The 22,633-nt window shown below is 44.4% G+C and overlaps 1 protein-coding gene across 13 annotated transcripts in view; it reads right to left on the bottom strand.

The window, feature by feature from the left end:
- The window catches only part of prrc2c (proline-rich coiled-coil 2C), a 102,234-nt gene that overhangs the window by 40,488 nt on the left and 39,113 nt on the right, over positions 1-22,633 (bottom strand). For 11 of the 13 annotated variants that reach the window (XM_069937758.1, XM_069937749.1, XM_069937748.1 and 8 more), the window contains exons 11-16: positions 21,661-21,747; positions 20,854-21,523; positions 8,890-9,062; positions 5,617-5,896; positions 3,665-3,875; positions 513-2,720 (exon numbers count right to left, since the gene is read on the bottom strand). In XM_069937758.1, coding sequence (XP_069793859.1) covers positions 513-2,720; positions 3,665-3,875; positions 5,617-5,896; positions 8,890-9,062; positions 20,854-21,523; positions 21,661-21,747 — 3,629 coding nt within the window. Of the gene's footprint in view, positions 1-512; positions 2,721-3,664; positions 3,876-5,616; positions 5,897-8,885; positions 9,063-20,853; positions 21,524-21,660; positions 21,748-22,633 lie in introns of all 13 variants that reach the window. The other 2 variants (XM_069937747.1, XM_069937757.1) reach the window with 2 other exon arrangements.

Raw genomic sequence — 22,633 nt, forward strand, 5'->3', positions numbered from 1 at the left:
GCTAATTCCATCCACAAGATTGCTTCTTAATCATTTCCAAATTATAAAAGTTAGGTCATTTAAAAATAAAAATCTGCCATATTCTAAAATAAAAATAACAATCATTTTGATATTTATCCCAAAGACTGATTTTAGGTGATTTAAAACAAGTGATTTTCAGAGTTCAATCTCTTCACAGCTAGCACGACAATGAAAATTACTCTGCAATCATATTTCCTGCTGTAACAGTGGCTAGTTAAAGGAAACACTGATTGTTGCAAATATCTATTGATTAAAATTGAGTCAGTAACTTTGTGAAGCACGAAGTGATACTGTGAGTACCTTGAAGGACATTGCCAATCTGATTCCAACTTGTTCTTTTAATTTACGTGCAATAAATTGTCAGAAAAACCCGAAGTCATCTTACTCTGTCATAATTGGCTGATTATCAAAAAATTAAATTGAAAATGTGCAACATGCTTAAGAAATATCCTCAAATTATTGCTAGAAAAATGGTCTGTCTTTTCACTTACACTCTTCTTCCAGTCTTTGATGTCAGTCCACCACGCCTTTCATTCTTGTTGGCAGAATAATTTCTGTTAGACTTGTTGGCTCCACTGGCGCTTCTCCGATTCTGTCGATCTGCTCCTGGGCGTTGGCTGGAGAAACTTCTTTTTGCAGCATCTCTCTTTTGAAGGAAGTTGCTTTCTCCAGACTTTGTTGTAGCCTGCAAGTTGATTTCAACAGTTTTCTTTTCATCTCTTTCACGCCTTTCATTGAAGTCACTGCTTTCAGAGGCAGTTTCCCATTCTTCATTTGCCTGATCAGAAGAATTCTGATTAGATAAATCAGGGGACTTGCTCCCAGCTAATTCTAGGGAGTTTGGATGTTCTTGCACATTACTATTGGTGTTTGCATTTATTATTGTTGCACTGGTCTCATTTACTTTAGCTGCAGCTTCTCTTTCTTTCAAACGTCTGAACCTTGGTGGTTTATCTTGTCTTGGTGGCCGAGTGGGCCTTTGCTTACGAAGGAACTCTCTGTTATGGTCAAACCTGCGTTCTGATTTAATAGGTCTCCTATCAAAAGGATGAGGTTCAAAGTGGTCTTTTTTTGCTTCTCCATCATCTCTTCTGGAAGTCTCTAACCTTGGAGACCACATTGCATTGGTAGGTCCTGGCTTTCTGAATGAGACCGATCTTGATCCACCTCGGGCTCCTGTACCCCTACCACCTCCTCTAAACATCCCCCCCCTGCCACGTCTTGAGGGTTCACCTCTAGGAAGAAAACCTGGTTTTGGTTTTGAATCATCTTTTGAAACAGGCTTTTCTGATGATCTGATATCTACTTTTAAGTTGCTTTCAGATCTAAAAGACTTTTGAACAGGTTTACTTTCTGGCCTTCCTTCTTTCTTCAAGCGCTTCCCTTTAGTTGGATTTTCTTTGTCAGAAATTGTTTCACTTGCACTTTCATGAGCTTCAGTGTCAGAGTCGGTTTCAGAGCCATGTTGTCTGCGGCGTTTAGGAACCTCTTCAAAATCAGAGCTTTCACTACGCGTTTCGCTCTCTTCCCTTTGCCGAAATGAAGATGCATTTGATACATTTTCTGATCTCTGTCTTGACTCTCTGTAGCGTGGATATTCTCTACTACGACCTCTTCCTCCACGCCCACGGCCATTGTAGGAACCTCTGAAGCTGTGCCCTCGAGAATAAAATTCTCCACGTCCTCTTCCCCTATATCCCTGCTCAGGAAACCAGTCTCGCTGTTCCCGAACCTCCTTACGGTAATTACGTGGATGAAAGCCAGAATCCTTCCGAGCAGGGAACCGATTTTCAATACGTTGTCTGTCTGAAACTTGATTTTTAACATGTGCTTTTTCTTGCCTTTCATCTTTCGGTGTTTGAATTGAAACAGCTTGATTGTTGTGAGTTTTGCCAGCTGATGGTGGTTGTGTGGTCTCAGATTTATCAGCTGATGACTTTGGATCCTGGCCTGACTTTTTAACTACTGATGTGGAACTGTCCAGAGAAGACTTTTCAGGTTCTGCTTTAATTGCCATTTTATTTGTCTGCACAGGTTCTCTCCTCTCTATTTTTGTAGCTCTATTGCCTTTTATGGGAATGGAATGACGTTCATCTTTTTCCTTCCTTTGTTCACGTTCTTCTTTCATATCTCTTAGAATTGGCTTTTTGATTGGACCAGAACGTCGCACTGGCCTCATGTGGCCTTCATCTCTCCTACTAGAACCAGGTCTAGGACCCCAACGTGTGTCATATCTGGACTCTCTCCTAAATATCTTCTCAGTTTTTACTGATTCAAATGCTTTACTTTCCTTTTTTGGTTTTTCATCAGGTTTGTCAATGTGATCTTTTGGTTCAGTTGCCCGGTTTGATATTTTAATTGCATTTGGCAGAGAATCAGTCTTCTGATCTTCCAACTTCAGTGAATGGTTAGATCCGTGGGACAGATTTCTTTTTAAAACTGTTCGAGCTTCTCCACGTGATATTGGCTCGTCCTGTGAGCCACGGCTCAAACTTAAATCAACAGATTCCAAATTTCCAGGATCAGCTACTTTTTCAACTTGATTAGAATGTGCATCTTCCACTGATTTGCTTGCAAACTTTCCCTTTTCATCATTTGCCTTATCCCTGAAGAGTTCCTGGTTCAAATGTGGGGACAGCTGCCTCTTTTCTGAGGAGTAGGAAAGCATCTTTCTCTCTTGTTCCACAACTACCTCCGACCTGAAAAGAAATCATTGAGGTCATATTTAGTGGCTATTTTGAATGCAAAGACCGTAGACAAGTTCTCTATCAAACATCTACATATTATATACATGTCATGAAACTATAGTTTATTATTTAGCAAGACAATTGGCACAATTTCAATAATCTAGATTTTCTTTGCTCCCACTTCCTGATGAGCGTGGATAGCAAGTGAGCTTGAACATCATTGTCTCCTTCAAATTGGCATAATCTCCAGCTCTCATCCTCATCCATCATCAACTCGTAACATACCAGCTGTTGACACCAATGCTTGGAAACAGAAAATGAAATAATTTTGAAGGGTATTTTTGGGTTAAGCTGACACAGTTGGATCAAATTTAGTACCACCCAAAAAAAAGTAAGGGCCAAAATGCCAAAGAAAATGTGTAAAGAATTTACGTACCTCGTAAAGTTGGTGTCCTGTTGGTCCCTGTGTGTCAGAGGCATCCCAGGTTAGTTTTACTTTCTAAGACCATCTTTGTTGTTATGTGCATGCGCAGTTCCAGGAGTTTGCGCGGTACATTTATGAAGTGCCAGTAGGAGCATGCGTGGTGGGGCAGAGCGCAAATCGGGAGTTCAGTTAGAATATTAAACATGGAGCCAGAGAGAAGGGCGAGTGAAGTGCCCAATGCTGGAGTCGATGGTTAGCACTAATGTATCAGATGTTATTTATGACTATTTCATGTCAACGTTAAAGAAAATAATTTCATGTTTGCATGTTAAATTTAAAAAATTAAAATACATCTGGACTTGTATTGGAACTAATTGAAAATGTGTCACTAACAAGCATCTTCAAGTGACTATTTATTGGATTGAAGTTGCTATAAAGCCAGATTTCCTTGAAACAAGGATTTTTGAAACCATAAACTTCAGAATAATTACAAGTAATTGAAGTTTATAGGACTTGTACCTCAAAGGCTCACCTTAAATCTTTACTTTCTTCAACTACTACTGGAGGAGTTGGAGCTCGCTGTGGTTCAGTATGAGGATAAGACTCTGATCCCCACACCAATGGAGGCTCCTTAGATTGGATAGTGTGATCTCTGGCAGGTCGCAATGGGTGGTCAAATGTTTCAGATCCTGATCCAGAACTGTCAATTTGCTCTCTTCTCATTAGTTTTGTTGGTATCATACCTGCAACACCCAAGACCAGAGCAACATTGGGATACAAATTGATAATGATTGCGCTAAATAAGTCAGTCAAATTTAAAAAAATTATTTCTACTACAAAAAAGAACGTGGAAATAATTATACTCCTCTGGACTTTGATATATTTCCTAAAATAAAACATTGACAAGAATTATTGATATTTAATTAAAAGCTACAAGTTTTGCCAACATTGCGTTCTTCATCATTTAAAAAAAATCCTTTATCAGAAAAATATGAAAAAGAGCCAAAAAAAAAACTGCAGGCACTTAAAAATGAGATCTTGAGGAAAATACTCTGGTCTGTGAAAAGAAAGAAAATACTTCAGGTGAAACACCCATCATTAATGAATGGTTATGCTGTAACGTTCACACTACGTGGGCATGGAGAAAAACGACACGCACACCAAAGCTTTGAAGTTGAAACTGGTTTAGTGCACTGGCCGTTGCGTTTATATGGGCTCCAGGCGCTGACGTCAGGCTCTCCCGTCATCAGAGCACTGGCCAGGGTTTGGACAGCGTTCCCGCCACAGTTCATCCTCACCCCGCTGTGCGGGTGGTCACCTGGGATGACACCCTGGTGTCACTCCCAGGTCCACGTGGTTGTTGGCCATTTTATGAGCCTGTCTGTCTCTCCAAGTGCAGGCTGCTACAATATTAACCAGTTCTCTCTCCACATATGCTGCATAATTTGCTAAATATTTTCAGTGCTGTTTTGTTCTGTATAAAACATCTAATTTATGAATCAGTAATTGAAATTCAATTCAAATTTGCTACAGATGCTTTATATAGAATCTATATCTTAATTTATTTTTTAAAAAACCCAGTCCCCTTGAAATTGATTAGTAATTTGACTAGTTAACTAATAATTCACTATAGATTTTTCCTTTGTTGGTCAGATATACAGTAAATATTATCCAGCAATCAAACCATTGACATTCATTATTTAACAAGGTATGCTTGGCATAGCAGTTAGCGCAACGCTGTTTCAGTGCCAGTGATTGGGACTGGGATTCAAATCATGTGCTGTCTATAAGGAATTGATACATTCTGCCCATGTCTGCACGATTTTCCCTGGAGGCTCCGCCTCCCACCATTGAAACGTACCATGCAAGTTAATTGGTGTAAATTGGGCAGCAAGGACTTGTGGGCGAAATGGCCTGCTACCTTGCTGCATGTCTAATTTTTTTTTTTAATTAAAGAATCATCCCACTCCTTTCTTATGGGTGGCAAGGTTGCCATAGCGGTTAGCACAACTCTGCTTCCAAAGTACCTTAACAACACCAGCAATCAGGAAGAGTTGGGTTCAAATCCCACACTGCCTGTAAGGAGTTTGTACGTTCTCCCTGTGTCTGCATGGGCTCTAGTTTCCTCCCTCCATTCAAAAGGGGTGCAGGTTAATGTGGTGTAAATTGGGAAGCATGGACACATGGGCCAAAATGGCCTGTTACCATGCTGTGCATCCAAATTAAAATTTAACATCACTGACAAATTTAAACTCTTTCACACTAGCTTAAAAACAATCTATTCCTCCTAGCTCTTGAAGTTTCATTCCACTCTAAAACTCAACATAACCAAGCTTAATTTGATTCCATGTCCACATTTTCACCAAGAGTCAACAGACTGTGATAGAAGCATTTTTTTTTTAAATTTCACTCTCCTAAAGGCAGTTTAAAAAGAAAATCAGGGTAACATTAAATACTAATTAGAGCTGCTTATAAATTACTAACCTGGGTGAATTGGTGGTCCTCCAGACATAATACGTGGATCCAAATAGGATTGCATCATGATCCAACGTGGATCAAATCCCATTGAAGCCAAGTGTGGATGATGAGGAGCCAAGGATGCCTGATATATAGGCCTATGCTGTGGTGGGGGTGGCACAGAAGCTCCAGGAGGTTGAGGCTTGGCTTGGGTCTGGGTTTGAGACTGGGCTGGAGTTTGACATTGTGCAGGTGGATGGATGCCTGATGGCTGCTGCTGCCACTGTTGCTGCTGCTTCATCTGTTCCTGAAAAATTTAAAAAAAAATGGAGCTACGAATCTTTGAAGATAACACAATCATTCAGCATTGATAAAGATGCATGCTGGAAGCACTCAACAAGCCAGAAAGCAACCACAGAAAGAGAAACATCATTCTAGCTTGGGACTCTTCAGGGAAACTGGCCGTCTCATCAAAGCAGTTCTTGTGAATATTCCTGGATCTTAAATGCTAATATTAGGCCTTTTCGCACCACCATGTGAAATGAGGATTTCCACGCAATTTCCGAGAAACCCTTCCGAGAAACAGCGCTGTGAAAATGTCAGCCCAGGTAATTTTCCCAGGACACCCTCTTCTTGTAGCCTAGCAGGGAAAGTGTTGTGACATCAGCACTTGCGTGCTGCATCATCATTTCAGGTCGTCAACCTCAATGTCCCTTCAAAAAAATCAGTTCTTTCTGGTGGGGGGGTTTACATATATACATACACACATATGGTGGGGAGCGGGCTGATGGAGGACCTCCGTTTTCTTCAGGCTGACTTCCAGGCCAAGCATTTTGGCAGTTTCCGCAAAACAGGACATCAAGCGCTGAAGAGCTGGCTCTGAATGGGCAACTAAAGCGGCATCGTCTGCAAAGAGTAGTTCACGGACAAGTTGCTCTTGTGTCTTGGTGTGAGCTTGCAGGCGCCTCAGATTGAAGAGGCTGCCATCCGTGCGGTACCGGATGTAAACAGCGTCTTCATTGTTGAGGTCTTTCATGGCTTGGTTCAGCATCATGCTGAAGAAGATTGAAAAGAGGGTTGGTGCGAGAACGCAGCCTTGCTTCACGCCATTGTTAATGGAGAAGGGTTCAGAGACCTCATTGCTGTATCTGACCCGACCTTGTTGGTTTTCGTGCAGTTGGATAACCATGTAGAGGAACTTTGGGGGGTATCCTAGGCGCTCTAGTATTTGCCAAAGCCCTTTCCTGCTCACGGTGTCGAAGGCTTTGGTGAGGTCAACAAAGGTGATGTAGAGTCCTTTGTTTTGTTCTCTGCACTTCTCTTGGAGCTGTCTGAGGACAAAGACCATGCCAGTAGTTCCTCTGTCTGCACGAAAGCCGCACTGAGATTCTGGGAGAACACTCTCGGCGACACTAGGTATTATTCTATTTAGGAGAATCCTAGCGAAGATTTTGCCTGCAATGGAGAGCAGCGTGATTCCCCTGTAGTTTGAGCAGTCTGATTTCTCACCTTCATTTTTGTACAGGGTGATGATGATGGCATCACGAAGGTCCTGAGGCAGCTTTCCTTGGTCCCAGCAGAGCTTGAAAAACTCATGCAGTTTGGCATGCAGAGGTCCTCCATCAGCCAGCTCCCCACCATGACTACCAGACCCCCACATCTCCATCGGGCACACAAAATTCAAAACAGTCAACCAGTTTACCTATCTCGGCTGCACCATTTCATCGGATGCAAGGATCGACAACGAGATAGACAACAGACTCACCAAGGCAAATAGCACCTTTGAAAGACTACACAAAAGAGTCTGGAAAAACAACCAACTGAAAAACCTCACAAAGATTAGCGTATACAGAGCCGTTGTCATACCCACACTCCTGTTCGGCTCCGAATCATGGGTTCTCTACCAGTATCACCTACGGCTCCTAGAACGTTTCCACCAGTGTTGTCTCCGCTCCATCCTCAACATTCACTGGAGCGACTTCATCCCTAACATCGAAGTACTCGAAATGGCAGAGGCCAACAGCATCGAATCCACGCTGCTGAAGATCCAACTGCGCTGGGTAGGTCACGTCTCCAGAATGGAGGACCATCGCTTTCCCAAGATCATGTTATATGGCGAGCTCTCCACTGGCCACTGTGACAGAGGTGCACCAAAGAAGAGGTACAAGGACTGCCTAAAGAAATTCTTGGTGCCTGCCACATTGACCACTGATATCGCCTCCAACCGTGCATCTTGGCGCCTCACAGTTCGGCGGGCAGCAACCTCCTTTGAAGAAGACCGCAGAGCCCACCTCAATGACAAAAGACAAAGGAGGAAAAACCCAACACCCAACCCCAACCAACCAATTTTCCCCTGCAACCGTGTCTGCCTGTCCCGCATCGGACTTGTCAGTCACAAACGAGCCTGCAGCTGACATGGTCATTACCCCTCCATAAATCTTCGTCCGCGAAGCCAAGCCAAAGAAGACACACATATATATATATAATACACATACAGAGACAAACACACACATTCTGACTTCTAGTAGGACTTATTGTGAGTGCGTAATGCGCCATTCACTAAGTTATCGCTGGGGGCAGGGCCCCCCTTAAATTGCCGAGGGCAAATTACAGGGAATTTGGACCATGGTGGAAAGGCCCAGGAGGTCCTGCCTTCCCTGGAATCTCACCCAGATCCAAGTAAGGATCATCACTCACCTGCAGTGTGAAAAGGCCTAATGTCTCTCAAGAGTTGCTTTCTGACATCTGAGCAGTTCTAGCATTTTTTGCATTTATTTCAACTTTTCAGCTTTATTGATTTTCAATGATTCACATTAAATATTCAGAAATGAAACAGGCAAATCAAATACTTTTGGCTGATACATCTAAAGGTTCCAGGTCAGGTTCAACCAAAGAATAACAACTTGTACGCTAAACTCAAAACTGGATCTCTGACTATGTAATGATTTCCTAGACAAGATATCCTGATAGAAGAATAATATTGTAAACCTATATTATTTTATATTGTGAAGTATGGTTTTAAAACTTAGCAATTTTTTAAATGAACATTTTGGAGATCAGAATTCAAAGGGAAATTGCAAAGTTGGAAAAATGCAAGATGCTCAAAATCAACAATACCAATTTGAACTAGCTTTAAACTCTGCTTCCAAAGTACAAGCAGCTGACTTGCACCTGATTTTTTGCAGACGATTAGCTATCATAAGATTAAAGTATCCAGAGCACATCAATGCTATTTTATGCAAAAGGCAACAGAAAATATACATTCAGCAAGTCACTAAAGATAAATAGCCTCTTACCCACCTGTTGTCGCTGAAATCGTGGCGGCAATGATTTCTGAAACTGCTTTGAGTAACCCGTGGGAGCAGTAGGCCGTGCTTGGGATGCCAAATCAACATCCATATCATTTGGTGTTTGGGTGATCTCTTTCTCTTGAGGTGTACTATCCAGCTGATCAACAGGTTGAGAAGCACTGTCTGCCAAGAAGTAAAAAAATATCAAATTGTTTCTTACTTTCTGCCTAGTAACCAATACCTAACCTTTTTTTCCTTTCTGCTTCTTCCCTCAACTATTACTCCCCAATTTCAAAACACTATCTATGAAATCAGGAAAAGAAAAAAAGTGAGAGGTTACAGGAAAGTTTGTCTCGTATCCATGGCTGAAAGCAATTACTATGAAAGTGTTAACAGTCCTTGGAGAAGCATAACATAATTCCACAGAGTTTAATGAAAGCAGTGCAGGAACATGTAACAAATTTGCTCAGTTTCTTGAAGATGTCACTGCCAGAATGGATAAAGGGGATTCGGAGAGTATAGCGTATTTTGATTTCCAAAAGGCATTCATACAATACGGTACAATGTACAAGTTTACTGAAGGACACAGTGTTACAAGTAATAATGTTTTATGTAGAGGATCTGTTAACAGACAGAAGCAAAATTATCGGATTAAGAGCATCCAGGTTAGCATTGCAGTTAGCACAACTCTATTACATTTCCGAATCCACCGCTGTAAGGAATTTGAACGCTCTCCCCGTGTCTTTCCACTAGGTGCTGTTGTTTCCTCCCATGTTTCAAAGACACTCAGGATTAATAAGTTAATTGGTTCACATAGGTGTACTTGGGTGGTGCAGGCTTATGGGTCTGAAGAGCCTGTTAACATGCTGCATCTCAGAATTAAATGACCAGCCAATATTCAAGTTGGCAAGCTGTGAATGATAAGGTGCTTCAGTGTTGATGGCTCAGCTAATATACAATGTACAAAGATTTAAAGGAAGGGATTTTAAAAATGTTTCAATGCTTGGTGATAAAAAAAGTAGCTGGGAAAGCAAGAGGGGCATCGATTGCAAAAAGAATTTTTTTTTGTTTTGATAACAAAAGCATTATAATAGAAAATGTGGTTATCTATTTTTGAACAAGAGAAAAAACAAAAGTATTATTTAAATATGCTGGAGTGTTCAATGCTGGTGTGCAGTGTGATGCAGACATCAACAGTTAACATGTAGAAAATAGCAACCAAGGAAGCAAATGAAATGTCTACTTTTAATGGGAATGAAATAGAGGAGCAAGAATGTTTTGCTACAATGTACGCAATTGTGTCCTGCCTTCGTTAAGGAAAGATGTACTCACCTTAAAGACAGTGCAGGAAAAGTTACTTCGATTTATTACTGGGAACAGGAAGTTGCCGTGTGAAAAGCTAGGCAAAATAGCTCCATACTCCTATTTAAGGGAAGTTTGGGGAGACATCAGGGTTAAGTTTTTTTTAATATACACAGAGTTGTAGGTGCCTGGATGAGGGTGGAGGCTGAAAAATTGGGGGGAATTTAAGAGACAGACAGACACATGGATGAAAGAAAAATAGAGGGTAGGGATGGTTTAGTACTTTTTTTAAGGAAGGAATATATGGGTCAGTACAACATCGAGGGCCTAAAGGCCTGTACTGTGTTGTATTTTTCTATGTTCCATTCTCTGGTGTTTAGAAAAGTTTAATCAATTTAATCAAATATAACAGGGATTGACAGATGCTGTGAGAATATTGCTCCGCTGGCCTTGGTAGGAGTCTGGTATTGGCAGCTCTGTCTGAAATCTTATTCAATAATTTGGATAAAGGGAGAATATTTCAACTTGTTTAAAAACTGGTTGGCATCGTGGGTTCAAGAAAATTAGAGGGGCTTCAGGGATGCAAAATGAAAATCAACAAATAAGGACATGACAAATCACAAAATTAGATCATCCCTTTTGACAATAAAAATTGAAACAACTTTTTAAATGGTGAAACACATCGGTGTGCAGAGAGACACAAATTACCAAAGCATAGACATACATTAATATAGATAGAGCAAGAAAATAGACAGATAAATCTTTGCTGCAAACAGATTTGAGTACAAAAGCATTCTCACCAGGGCCCAAATATGTACCATATCTGGAATCCTGTACATAATCTGCTCTCCTTACCCTATTTGTAACAGGAGTACAACAAATATTAACTGGATTGATTCCAAGGATGAAAGGTAGCCAACTCTAACAACTCCCTTGTTAGAGTTTAAAAGAATTACTTGATTTTACTGAAACATACAAAATTTTCACAGGGCTAACCTGGATGCCTGAAGATGTTTTTCCATGTGTCATGAGTCACAAGCTCATAATAGACAAAAGATCTACCAAAGGATAGATCTTTGGAATCATTTGCCTAAGAAGGCTATGGAGTATTCATAATTTAGTACAATAAAATCAGTAAGTTTTTGATAGAGGGTATAAAGGAATATTGGGTAGTATAAAAAAAATGATGCCTTAGTTATCTTTATGCTGGATAAGGTACAAGGGGTCAAGTGGCTGACTTCTGCTTCTTATGTTCTCATAGCCTCATGATAGGAAGTCAAGTGGACCTCTTGAGTGAGGCCAAACATCTGAGAGTCTCATTATATTGCATGGCAAGGCAGTATGGGGCACCATGTGTCCAACTCCCACTGACGTCTTTACTAGTGTTCTTATAATTTTTTTTTTTAAAAACACCCAGCTACCCAAAGGACACTTGGTTAAGGCAGAACATTTTGGACATTGTAGAGGATCCAGTTGTAGAGATGATTAGGCAACAGTTTTTGCAAAGTCAACTGATTACATTAAGTAACATTAATGATTGAGCAATTAAAACCAGATATACAAAACAGATCTAAATTGGAGTACAATGATCTTAGTAAATCACCACCAAGAATCACCACTCCAGGAAACGAATGTAAATTCTAACAGTGCATGCAGAGAAAACAGAACCTCATCATGCAGCTGAAACAAGTCAAAATTATACCATAATGATGGAAAACTTCTACAGTGAAAAAAACAATGCTAGAAAATGTGTAGTGGGAAAATTAGTTTCACAAATATCCTGGCTCCACCATGTTTGTCACAGATTTGCATGCAGGAGTTAAGTGCATCAAAACATGCAGATAAACATTCATTGCGAATTGCAGTGATGCTCAAAATCAGCTCTTCAGCACACACTGCAACAAAACAGTGCAAATTAGAACACTCTCAGTTTGTTACTGATTTGTAAACTCAATGTGCACCCATTGGAAAAATCGGGATGGCCTACCAGACCACAGTTTCCTTTCACCAAAAAAGATGTACAGCCTGGAGCATCCTAGAAAATACTTTTATTAGAACAGATTTGGCTCAAGTGTATTCAAATCCCTCTGTTCTTGGGTTAAGACAACATTTTCACCCAATTTTAGAAGCAATGCTAAAAGATTGGAAGAGAAATAATTTATATGCTGAACAAAATAATTGCAGTTAAATATTTGGGAACAGGTAGTACAATTTCAGACAAAACTTCAATATCTATGGCTAAGAAAATAAATATTTTGATTCCCTTCAGGAAAATTCTCCCAGCCAATATTATCAGTAAAAAAAAATTCACTGGACCAAGTACAGCCTGAAATAAAGTTCTAAAAAAAAGTTTACTTCACCAAGTTGAAGACAAAGGGGTTGAAAAAGGAGAGACTCAGCAGAAAGCAGTTTATTGGGCAAATGGAGTGGTAAGGCTTTGGCTCAACGGGCTTCGGCAAGAACAGGTAAGAGGTGAAGAATAGTTGAAGTTGAAGACAGAAAGGATCACCCTATTCGAGGAACAAAAAAAGATGCTTCCATTGCTTTAGACAATAGAACAGGGGGTATGAAAAGGGGAGAAGTGGCATTGCTCTTCGGGGAAAATGTCACAGCTGTGCTCAGGAAGAACAAACTAAAGGGCTCGTCTACTGAGGTAATGTGGGTGGAATAACGAAAGGTATGACCACTCATGGATTTTAAACCACCCAATAGCCAGCGAGAATTGGAGGAGCAAATCTGTAGAGCAGGAAATACAAGGTTCAGATAGTAGATTTTAACTTTCCACATATTGACTGGGACTCCATGCTGTAAAAGGACTGGATGGCTTGGAGGTTGTCAAATGTGTTCAGGAAAGTTTTCTAAATCAGTATATAGCGGTCGGTACCAACTAGAGAGAGTGCAGTACTGGATCTATTATGGAATGAGACAGGACAGGTGACAGAACTATGTTTAGGCACAGATAAGGGCAGATTTTTTTTTAAAAAGATATCATATATTTTGTTCAACTAGTCACAGACAGTGGTAATGGCAGCCAAGACAGGGGAATGCTCCTATAACAAAATGTGGGTCATCAGGGAAGCCAGCAGTATCCCTGACAACTTCATCTGCAAGAAGTGCATTCAGCTGCAGCTCCTGACAAGAAGAGTTAAGGAATTGGAGCTGGAGTTGAATGAACTCTGGATCATTTGGGAGGCGGGGGTGTGATAGGCAGGAGTTACAGGGACACAATCGCATCTTGGAGGCAGGAGGAGGGTAGATGGGTGACAATCAGGAGAAGGGAACAGGCAGGCAGTGCATGGTACCCCTGTGGCCATATCCCTCAATAATAAGTATATAATTCTGGATACTGTTGGGGGGGAAACGACTGACCAGGGACAAGCCACGGAGATCAGGTCGCTGGCACGGAGTCTGGTCCTGTGGCTACGAAGGGAGAAGAGGCAAGCTGTAGTGATGGGGGTTTCGTAGTTAGGGGGACATGGTTAGTTTTTTTATTCATCAGTATTCACTCACGAAAAGGGCATAGTCATGAGAAGGAAGGAAAACAAGCAGTGAGGTCATGGAACCTATACAGATTAAAGAAGAGGAAAGGCTTGCTGATTTCAAGCAAATAAGGGTGGATAAATTCCCAGGTTTGACAAGATATTCCCTCTGACATTGAGGGATGCTAGTGCAGAAATTGCAGGGGTTCTGGCAGAAATAAACAGGTGTGGTGCCGGAGGTTTGGAGGGTAGCTCACATTGTTCTCTTGTTTAAAAAAAGACTCCAAATGTAACCCTGGAAATGAAAGGCCAGTGAGCCTGATGTTCGTACTGTAGCAGGTAAATTATTGGAAGGTGTTCTAAGAAATCAGATACACAATAATTTGGATCGCCAAGGACTGATTAGAGATAGTCAACATGGGTTTAAAACTCTTAGTTTTTTGAGAAAGTTGATAAAGGAAACGCTGTGGATGCTGTCTACATGAACTTTACCCTTTCACAATGTCCCAGTTGGGAGGTTAGGTTCAGACACTAGGTATTCATGGTGAAGTAGTGAACTGGATTCAACGATGACTGGATGAGAGAAGCCAGACAGTAGTGGTGGATGATTGCTTCTCAGACTGGAAGCCTGTGACACGTGGTGTGCCTCAGGGATCAGTGGTGGAACCATAGTTGTTTATCAATATCAATGATAATGTGGTAAATTGGATCAGCAAGTTTGCAGATTGGAGGCTTTGTGCACATCAAAGGCTTTCAAAGCTTGCAGAGGGATCTGGACCACCAGCTGGAAAAATGGGCTGAAAAATGGCAGATGGAATTTAATGCAGACAAGTGTGAGGTGTTGCATTCTGGAAGGACAAACCAAGAAAGGATACACACTGTAAATGGTAGGGCACAGAGGAGTGCAGTAGAACAGAAGGATCTAAGAAAACAGATACACAACTCCCTGAAAGTGGCGTCACAGGTGGATAGGGTTGTAAAGAGAACCTTTGGCATATTGGCCTGTGTATTGAGTAAAGGAATTAGGATGTTATGTTAAAGTTATATAAGACATTGGTGAAACCAGATTTGGAGCATTGTATGCAGTTTTGGTCCACCTAACTACAGGAAAGAAATCAAGAAGATAGAAAGAGTGCAGATAAGATTTACTAGGATGTTGCCCGCACTTCAGAAACTGAGTTACAGGGAAAGGATAAACAGCTTAGGAGTTTATTCCCTGGAGTGTAGAAGAATGAAGGGAGATTTGATAGAGGTGTTTAAAATTATGAGGGGGATAGAGTATATAGGCTTTTTCTACTCAGGGTAGATGAGCTACAAACCAGAGACGTGGATTAGAAGTGAAAAGGGAAAAGTTTAGGGGAACATGAGGGGGAACTTCCTCACTCAGAGTGATGGGAGTGTGGAATGAGCTTCCAGCTGAAATGGTGAATGCGGCTCATTTTTAACATTTTTAAGAAGAATTTGGATAGATACATGGATGGAGCAGTATGGAGGGCTATGAAATGGGTGCAGATCAGTGGGACAAGGCAAAAAGTGGCTTGGCACAGACTAGATGGGCCAAATAAGCCCATTTCTGTGCCATAATTTTCTATGGTTCCAAGTTTCTTAAAAAAGCTTTATAAATGAGATACACAAAAGTCTAACTCAAGTTACATTAAAGTTCCAGCACCACTAGAGCCTTATTTTCCTTGGAATGGAGGAGGCCAAGGGGTGTCCTGATGGAGATAGACAAGAGACAGATGATAGTAGGGTGTTATATTCAAGAGAGAAAAGTGTTTATACATAGCAGTTTCTACGTGGTGGACTCCAATAGACTTCATTCATGCATAGAAAATGTAGGTGTAATGCAAGGTATTAAGATTCACATCGAAGAGCATAAAGGTATGGGATATAGTGGGCCAGAAGACCCATTGCTATACTATACAACTATATTCCTCTAGACCAGGGGTGGCCAAACTCACTTAACATAAGAGCCGCATACCATAAACTTCAGATGTTTGAGAGCCGTAGCAAGCGATAGCAAGCCACACCCACTAACACTATCGTTACAGGTTGCCATAATACCAGAATGTCTTCTTCTTTCTTTTCTCTCTCTTTGGCTTGGCTAAAATACCCAAATGCGGCTGTTGTGAGGTCACATGAAAGCAGAGAACCTGTCCCCGAGATGTACTTACTCAACCCACCTTGGGGAGATGTATTCTCCACTTCCGAGCGCTCCCCCAGGCACCTGAAAGCAGCAGCCTGAAAGCGCTAGCAGCTTTCAGGTGCCTAGCAGGGGACGGGCTGATGACAATCAGTCGGCGACCCAACTCTCTGCTGTCCCAACTCCCTGCTACCAGACAGCCAGCTGGCGCGGGACTACAGGGTTGGGGCAGCTGGCGCGGGACTACAGGGTTGGGGCAGCTGGCGCGGGACTACAGGGTTGGGGCAGCTGGCGCGGGACTACAGGGTTGGGGCAGCTGGCGCGGGACTACAGGGTTGGGGCAGCTGGCGCGGGACTACAGGGTTGGGGCAGCTGGCGCGGGACTACAGGGTTGGGGCAGCTGGCGCGGGACTACAGGGTTGGGGCAGCTGGCGCGGGACTACAGGGTTGGGGCAGCTGGCGCGGGACTACAGGGTTGGGGCAGCTGGCGCGGGACTACAGGGTTGGGGCAGCTGGCGCGGGACTACAGGGTTGGGGCAGCTGGCGCGGGACTACAGGGTTGGGGCAGCTGGCGCGGGACTACAGGGTTGGGGCAGCTGGCGCGGGACTACAGGGTTGGGGCAGCTGGCGCGGGACTACAGGGTTGGGGCAGCTGGCGCGGGACTACAGGGTTGGGGCAGCTGGCGCGGGACTACAGGGTTGGGGCAGCTGGCGCGGGACTACAGGGTTGGGGCAGCTGGCGCGGGACTACAGGGTTGGGGCAGCTGGCGCGGGACTACAGGGTTGGGGCAGCTGGCGCGGGACTACAGGGTTGGGGCAGCTGGCGCGGGACTACAGGGTTGGGGCAGCTGGCGCGGGACTACAGGGTTGGGGCAGCTGGCGCGGGACTACAGGGTTGGGGCAGCTGGCGCGGGACTACAGGGTTGGGGCAGCTGGCGCGGGACTACAGGGTTGGGGCAGCTGGCGCGGGACTACAGGGTTGGGGCAGCTGGCGCGGGACTACAGGGTTGGGGCAGCTGGCGCGGGACTACAGGGTTGGGGCAGCTGGCGCGGGACTACAGGGTTGGGGCAGCTGGCGCGGGACTACAGGGTTGGGGCAGCTGGCGCGGGACTACAGGGTTGGGGCAGCTGGCGCGGGACTACAGGGTTGGGGCAGCTGGCGCGGGACTACAGGGTTGGGGCAGCTGGCGCGGGACTACAGGGTTGGGGCAGCTGGCGCGGGACTACAGGGTTGGGGCAGCTGGCGCGGGACTACAGGGTTGGGGCAGCTGGCGCGGGACTACAGGGTTGGGGCAGCTGGCGCGGGACTACAGGGTTGGGGCAGCTGGCGCGGGACTACAGGGTTGGGGCAGCTGGCGCGGGACTACAGGGTTGGGGCAGCTGGCGCGGGACTACAGGGTTGGGGCAGCTGGCGCGGGACTACAGGGTTGGGGCAGCTGGCGCGGGACTACAGGGTTGGGGCAGCTGGCGCGGGACTACAGGGTTGGGGCAGCTGGCGCGGGACTACAGGGTTGGGGCAGCTGGCGCGGGACTACAGGGTTGGGGCAGCTGGCGCGGGACTACAGGGTTGGGGCAGCTGGCGCGGGACTACAGGGTTGGGGCAGCTGGCGCGGGACTACAGGGTTGGGGCAGCTGGCGCGGGACTACAGGGTTGGGGCAGCTGGCGCGGGACTACAGGGTTGGGGCAGCTGGCGCGGGACTACAGGGTTGGGGCAGCTGGCGCGGGACTACAGGGTTGGGGCAGCTGGCGCGGGACTACAGGGTTGGGGCAGCTGGCGCGGGACTACAGGGTTGGGGCAGCTGGCGCGGGACTACAGGGTTGGGGCAGCTGGCGCGGGACTACAGGGTTGGGGCAGCTGGCGCGGGACTACAGGGTTGGGGCAGCTGGCGCGGGACTACAGGGTTGGGGCAGCTGGCGCGGGACTACAGGGTTGGGGCAGCTGGCGCGGGACTACAGGGTTGGGGCAGCTGGCGCGGGACTACAGGGTTGGGGCAGCTGGCGCGGGACTACAGGGTTGGGGCAGCTGGCGCGGGACTACAGGGTTGGGGCAGCTGGCGCGGGACTACAGGGTTGGGGCAGCTGGCGCGGGACTACAGGGTTGGGGCAGCTGGCGCGGGACTACAGGGTTGGGGCAGCTGGCGCGGGACTACAGGGTTGGGGCAGCTGGCGCGGGACTACAGGGTTGGGGCAGCTGGCGCAGGAGGTTGCCCACCACTGGTAGTTTTGTTGGGGAAAGTATTTTCCAATCCTTGTCTTGCAAATCTTCCATTTACAAAATGCTGATACACTGCAGATAGTGAAGAAGCACTGTTTCAAAGGGAGCAATTTTGCAAGAGATTTTTTTTCTAATCAAGTCTACACACCAAACATTAAGCTATTCTCTCTTGCCGCTTTCAGGTGTTCGGACGCAGATAATTTGCCTGTAGAGCCCCTTTCAGGTGGTTTTGCCTGGGAAATGTGGCTGCGGAGCCTTGTGGGTGTGGACCTTTCAGTTGCCTTGTGGGTGTGGACCTTTCAGGTGGCAGCACTGAAGGCGCTGTTCTGCCACCTGAAAAGTCCGCAGCAGGGTGAGGTGCCATGGAGCAAACGCCGGCCGCCCCAGCCCCGACGTCCCACACTGGCCGCCCCAGCCCCGATATACTGTTAAAGAGCAGAGGGTTAATGTGAGAGGTGTAAAGTTTAAAGGAAATTTGCAAGACTCTTTGTTTACACATAGTGGTGGGTGCCTGCAATGTACCATGAGGGGAAAAGGTGGAAGCTGATAAAACAGTGACAATCAAAAGGCATGTACACAGAATAGGGCCTGCAGGCCACATGCAAACAGATGTGTAGTTTAGTCTGGCATCAGAGTCAGTGCAGTCCATGGGTTGAAGGCCCTGTTCCTTTCTATAGGTTTATCCCCGACAAGTCTTGAGTGGTGCCTGGTGCGGATTATGTGCAGTTTGGATGTTCTACCTGCAGAAGTGCTGTTCTCTCAGGTGCTCTGGTTTCCTCCTATGTCCCAAATGCTAGATGCCGGACAGGTGACTGGCCTCTGTAAGCTGCCCCTAATGGTGACTCAGGGTGAGAGGAGGGCACTATTAGGCAAAGCAGCTAGCAGCTTTCAGGTGCCTAGCAGCGGGCAGGCTGTTGACAGTCAGCTGGTGACCCGCTGCCGACAGCTACCCTCCCCGCATGCAAGGTATTGCTGCGAGCCGCACATTACATGTCAAAGAGCTGCACGTGGTTCGTGAGCCGCAGTTTAGCCACCCCTGCTCTAGACCCCAAATACAGATGCCTAACCTTTTATCTGGGATCGTTGGGACTGGTCACCTGCCATTGTTCAGAATCTTCTGGATTTTGGAATCATTTTGATATCAGTCCCTGCAGGAGGAGTGGGGTGGTGCAGCCGAGCGCTGGCTGCTTTCAGGCGCTCCAGCTGCTCATTGGGCCAACCCTCAGGCACACCCTAGCAGCACCATCTGTTGCGCCCCCCCCCCCACCCCGCCCCCCCCCCATCTAACTCCCGATACAGCAGCAGGAGTGCAGTGATGCTGAGCCTGGAGTTTACAAAGAGCTGCACCAGATCGCGGCGAAAGCTTAATGCAGGAGCAATGGTCGTCTTCGTTATTCGTCTGCCAGTGCAGTTCAGGCCAATGGGGGATTATGGGTAAAGAAGACGGCCATTGCTCCCACATTAAGCCAGCTGCTGTCCGCTTCTCTCCCACTGGGTGCTGGGGGCCAAGAGTCACCTTTCCACTGAAGGTAAGAGGGGTCACCCATGTGGGCAGGGATGGGGACAATGGGGTTTCCCTCTGAAAACAGAATTCATTATGGGAAATTAACGTTACTTATGTGTAATGTCATCTACCGAAAAAATTGTCAGTTTTTTTGAATCCTGGAGAAAAGATTAGGCATCTGTATCAGGTTTCATTTCAGCACAGCTCAACGTTAACAGAAATTGACAAAAAATTAATACAGCAAAACCCCCATTATCCTGAATTCAATCAACCAGAAACTCAAACTGGTAAAAAAAAATTTGAAGAAATAAATAAATTCAAATGAAAGAAACTGGGTTGATGGGACTCCACAGGGGAATGCTGAGACATCGTTAAGCAAGCTCAGGCTTGCCCTGATGAATTAGCAATTCTCCTCAATTCACAAGCATTCTTTTCGCTAGCGCAAGTTTTGTGGAGGTGAGTCGGTTGTCAGCACAAGGAAGGTGTGGCGAGGGCCTGACCAGAACACTTGTGTGGAGGTGAGCCAGGTTGTCAGCACGTGGAAGGTGTGACGAGGGGCTGACCGGGACACTTGTGCGGACGTGAGTCGCATTGCCTTGGTGAAGATGGGAGCAAATATTCAGCCAGTGGAGTGCCCTGGTCATGCTCCGCCTGCAGATGCTGTTTGAATAAAGTTGCAATGGAATGAAATGGCAGCACCCAGGTTGAAAAACCATCTGATAAGGCTCACTGCTGGGGTGACACTCCCCAAGTGTCTCCCTATCTCTGCCTGGTAAGAGTCTTTAATTTTATTTAGCATTAAGTAAATTCATAAAACTTTATCTGTAAAATTGGGGAAGGGAGTTAATTATGATGGTGGCACAGTGAGCATAGCAGCTAGCACAATGCTGTTACAGTGACCAGGGTTCAAGTTTAAATTTAAACTTTGGAAGTTACAGGAATTACTTGATTAAAGTGAACTTTACATATTTAAAGACCACAATACTGATTTTTTTTTCAAATTTCTTAACATTTTATATAATCTTTTAAACAGTGTATTCTTCATGCAGGTATATTTAATAGACATAGGAACAATGAGTCTCAGTCAACCGAAAAATTCACATCTCCAGCATCCGCAATCCCCATAGGTGGATAATAGGGACTTTACGCTCTTTTTTAAAAAAAATTAATCATTTGCTCGTCCAACGTGCAACTGATTGAAAACTGATGATATTTTGGCAATTGACAATGAATCTTAAACCATTATCAAAACAAAATCTGAAGCTGGAAACGAAAAGAATCCAGAGAGCAATTAAGACACTGAATTTTTTTAAAAAATACAATGAAATACCTGATTCAGTTTGAGTGCTGCTTTCACTTTCAGTTTGTTGGTCTTTGAAAACAGACTCATTACATGACTCTTTCTTGATTTTCTCCATCTCTGCCTCCCTTTCGTTCATATCCTCCTCCTCCTCCTCCTCTTCCTGTTGGCTTTCCTTTGCCTCTTCAGTCTCTGGAGGCTGTGCCTTCTCAGTGGCCTCTTCCAGTGGTTGCTCCTTTATCTCCTCACTTTTCTCTACTTTTTCAATGGTCTGCAACTGATCCTCTTTGCTTTGCTGACTGTTCTCAAACTTTTCTGACACTTCTGACTGTTCTTTGGCCTCTGCCTGTTCCCTTTTTGTCTCCTCTTCTTTATGTTGCCGTTCTTCCTTTTCCTTCTCCTGTTGTTCCTTTTCCTTTCTTCTCAAGTTTTCTTTTTCATTCTCCTTTGCTTTTTTCTCTTTAGATTGAATTCCAAACTTTTCATCAAGTTTTTTTAGTTTTGCCGCACAAGCTGCCAACCTTTGCTCCTCCATTCGCCGTTCCTCCTCCTCGCGCCTTTTTCTAGCTCTTTCAACTGCAGCCGAAACATCAGAACTTGATGCCTTTCTTCTTTGTCTCCATGCTTCATCGCCATCACTAGGTAACAGAGGTTTGATTGGATGCTTTCCTGGCCCAATTTGACGACTGGGAGGCAAATGCTAATGATTTAGTTTAATTGGGAAAAAAGAAAAATGTTGTTCAATTGTTGCTTAAAATTAACATCATTTTACTGAATAAAATATCTAATACATTAATTCTAATATGTCCTCTTTTCCAAGTGGTTTCTATTAATTACCTGGAGAGCAGGTTTCTGATTAATGGAAACATTTCCTGGTCCTCGCAAGTCACGTGTCGCAGTTTGTGATAATGTTGGCCCCAAATCCTACAAGGTAAACAATCATCAGAATTTAATTCTAAACCTTGCATCCTAAAACAGCAGCAATTCAATCCTCCAACATGGAAATTAATAATATTTATACCTGCAGTTCAATGACCCATGACATCAGAAGTCATTACATAATAATGTTACCTACCATGACATTTATGAAGAATGGGATGGGAATCCAAGTGTTTGTGGCAACATACATTCTGGTTGCCTACTTATTGAGCTGGAAAAGGTACAGAAGGTTCACAAGAATGTTACTGAGACTGGAGGAGTTAAGATATAGAAGAAATTCCATTAGCTGTTGTTTTTCTCTCCTTAGAGTATAGGAGTCTACGGGTGACCTTGTAGAGTTGTATTTAAACATGAGGGTCACAGATAAGTGAATGGTCTAAAGCTAAAGAGCTGGACTTCGAGAGAAGGGAAAGAATGGTCAACTTTTTCCATGCAGAGAGTAGTGGTTATGTGGAACAAACTGCCAGAGATGGCGTAGAATCAGATGCGATAACAATATTTAAAAGAAATGTAAATGGTACATGGGTAGGAAAGGTTTAGAGGGATATGGGCCAAACAAAGGGAAATGGATCCAACTCAGATTAGTAACTTAATTTGAATGGACATGTTGGGTTGAAAGGCTAACATTTCTGTTTTACTCTTAACAATTACAGGTGGCCAAATGCAACTCCATTTGTATTCCTTTTTAATTTTCAATTCAAATGTAAATTTGAACATCTATTCTTATTCAAAAACCAGATCGCCTTGTGGTTAGTTTGTAATCCAATTTCTGCAGAGTATAGTCGATACTGGATTAAAACACACACGTTTTGTTTTCATTCTCAAATGCACTGCCAAAGAAATAGTTACAATTATAATCAGTGAATCAAAA

Source organism: Narcine bancroftii, chromosome 5, assembly GCF_036971445.1.
Source record: "Narcine bancroftii isolate sNarBan1 chromosome 5, sNarBan1.hap1, whole genome shotgun sequence".
NCBI classification, from domain to species: domain Eukaryota; kingdom Metazoa; phylum Chordata; class Chondrichthyes; order Torpediniformes; family Narcinidae; genus Narcine; species Narcine bancroftii.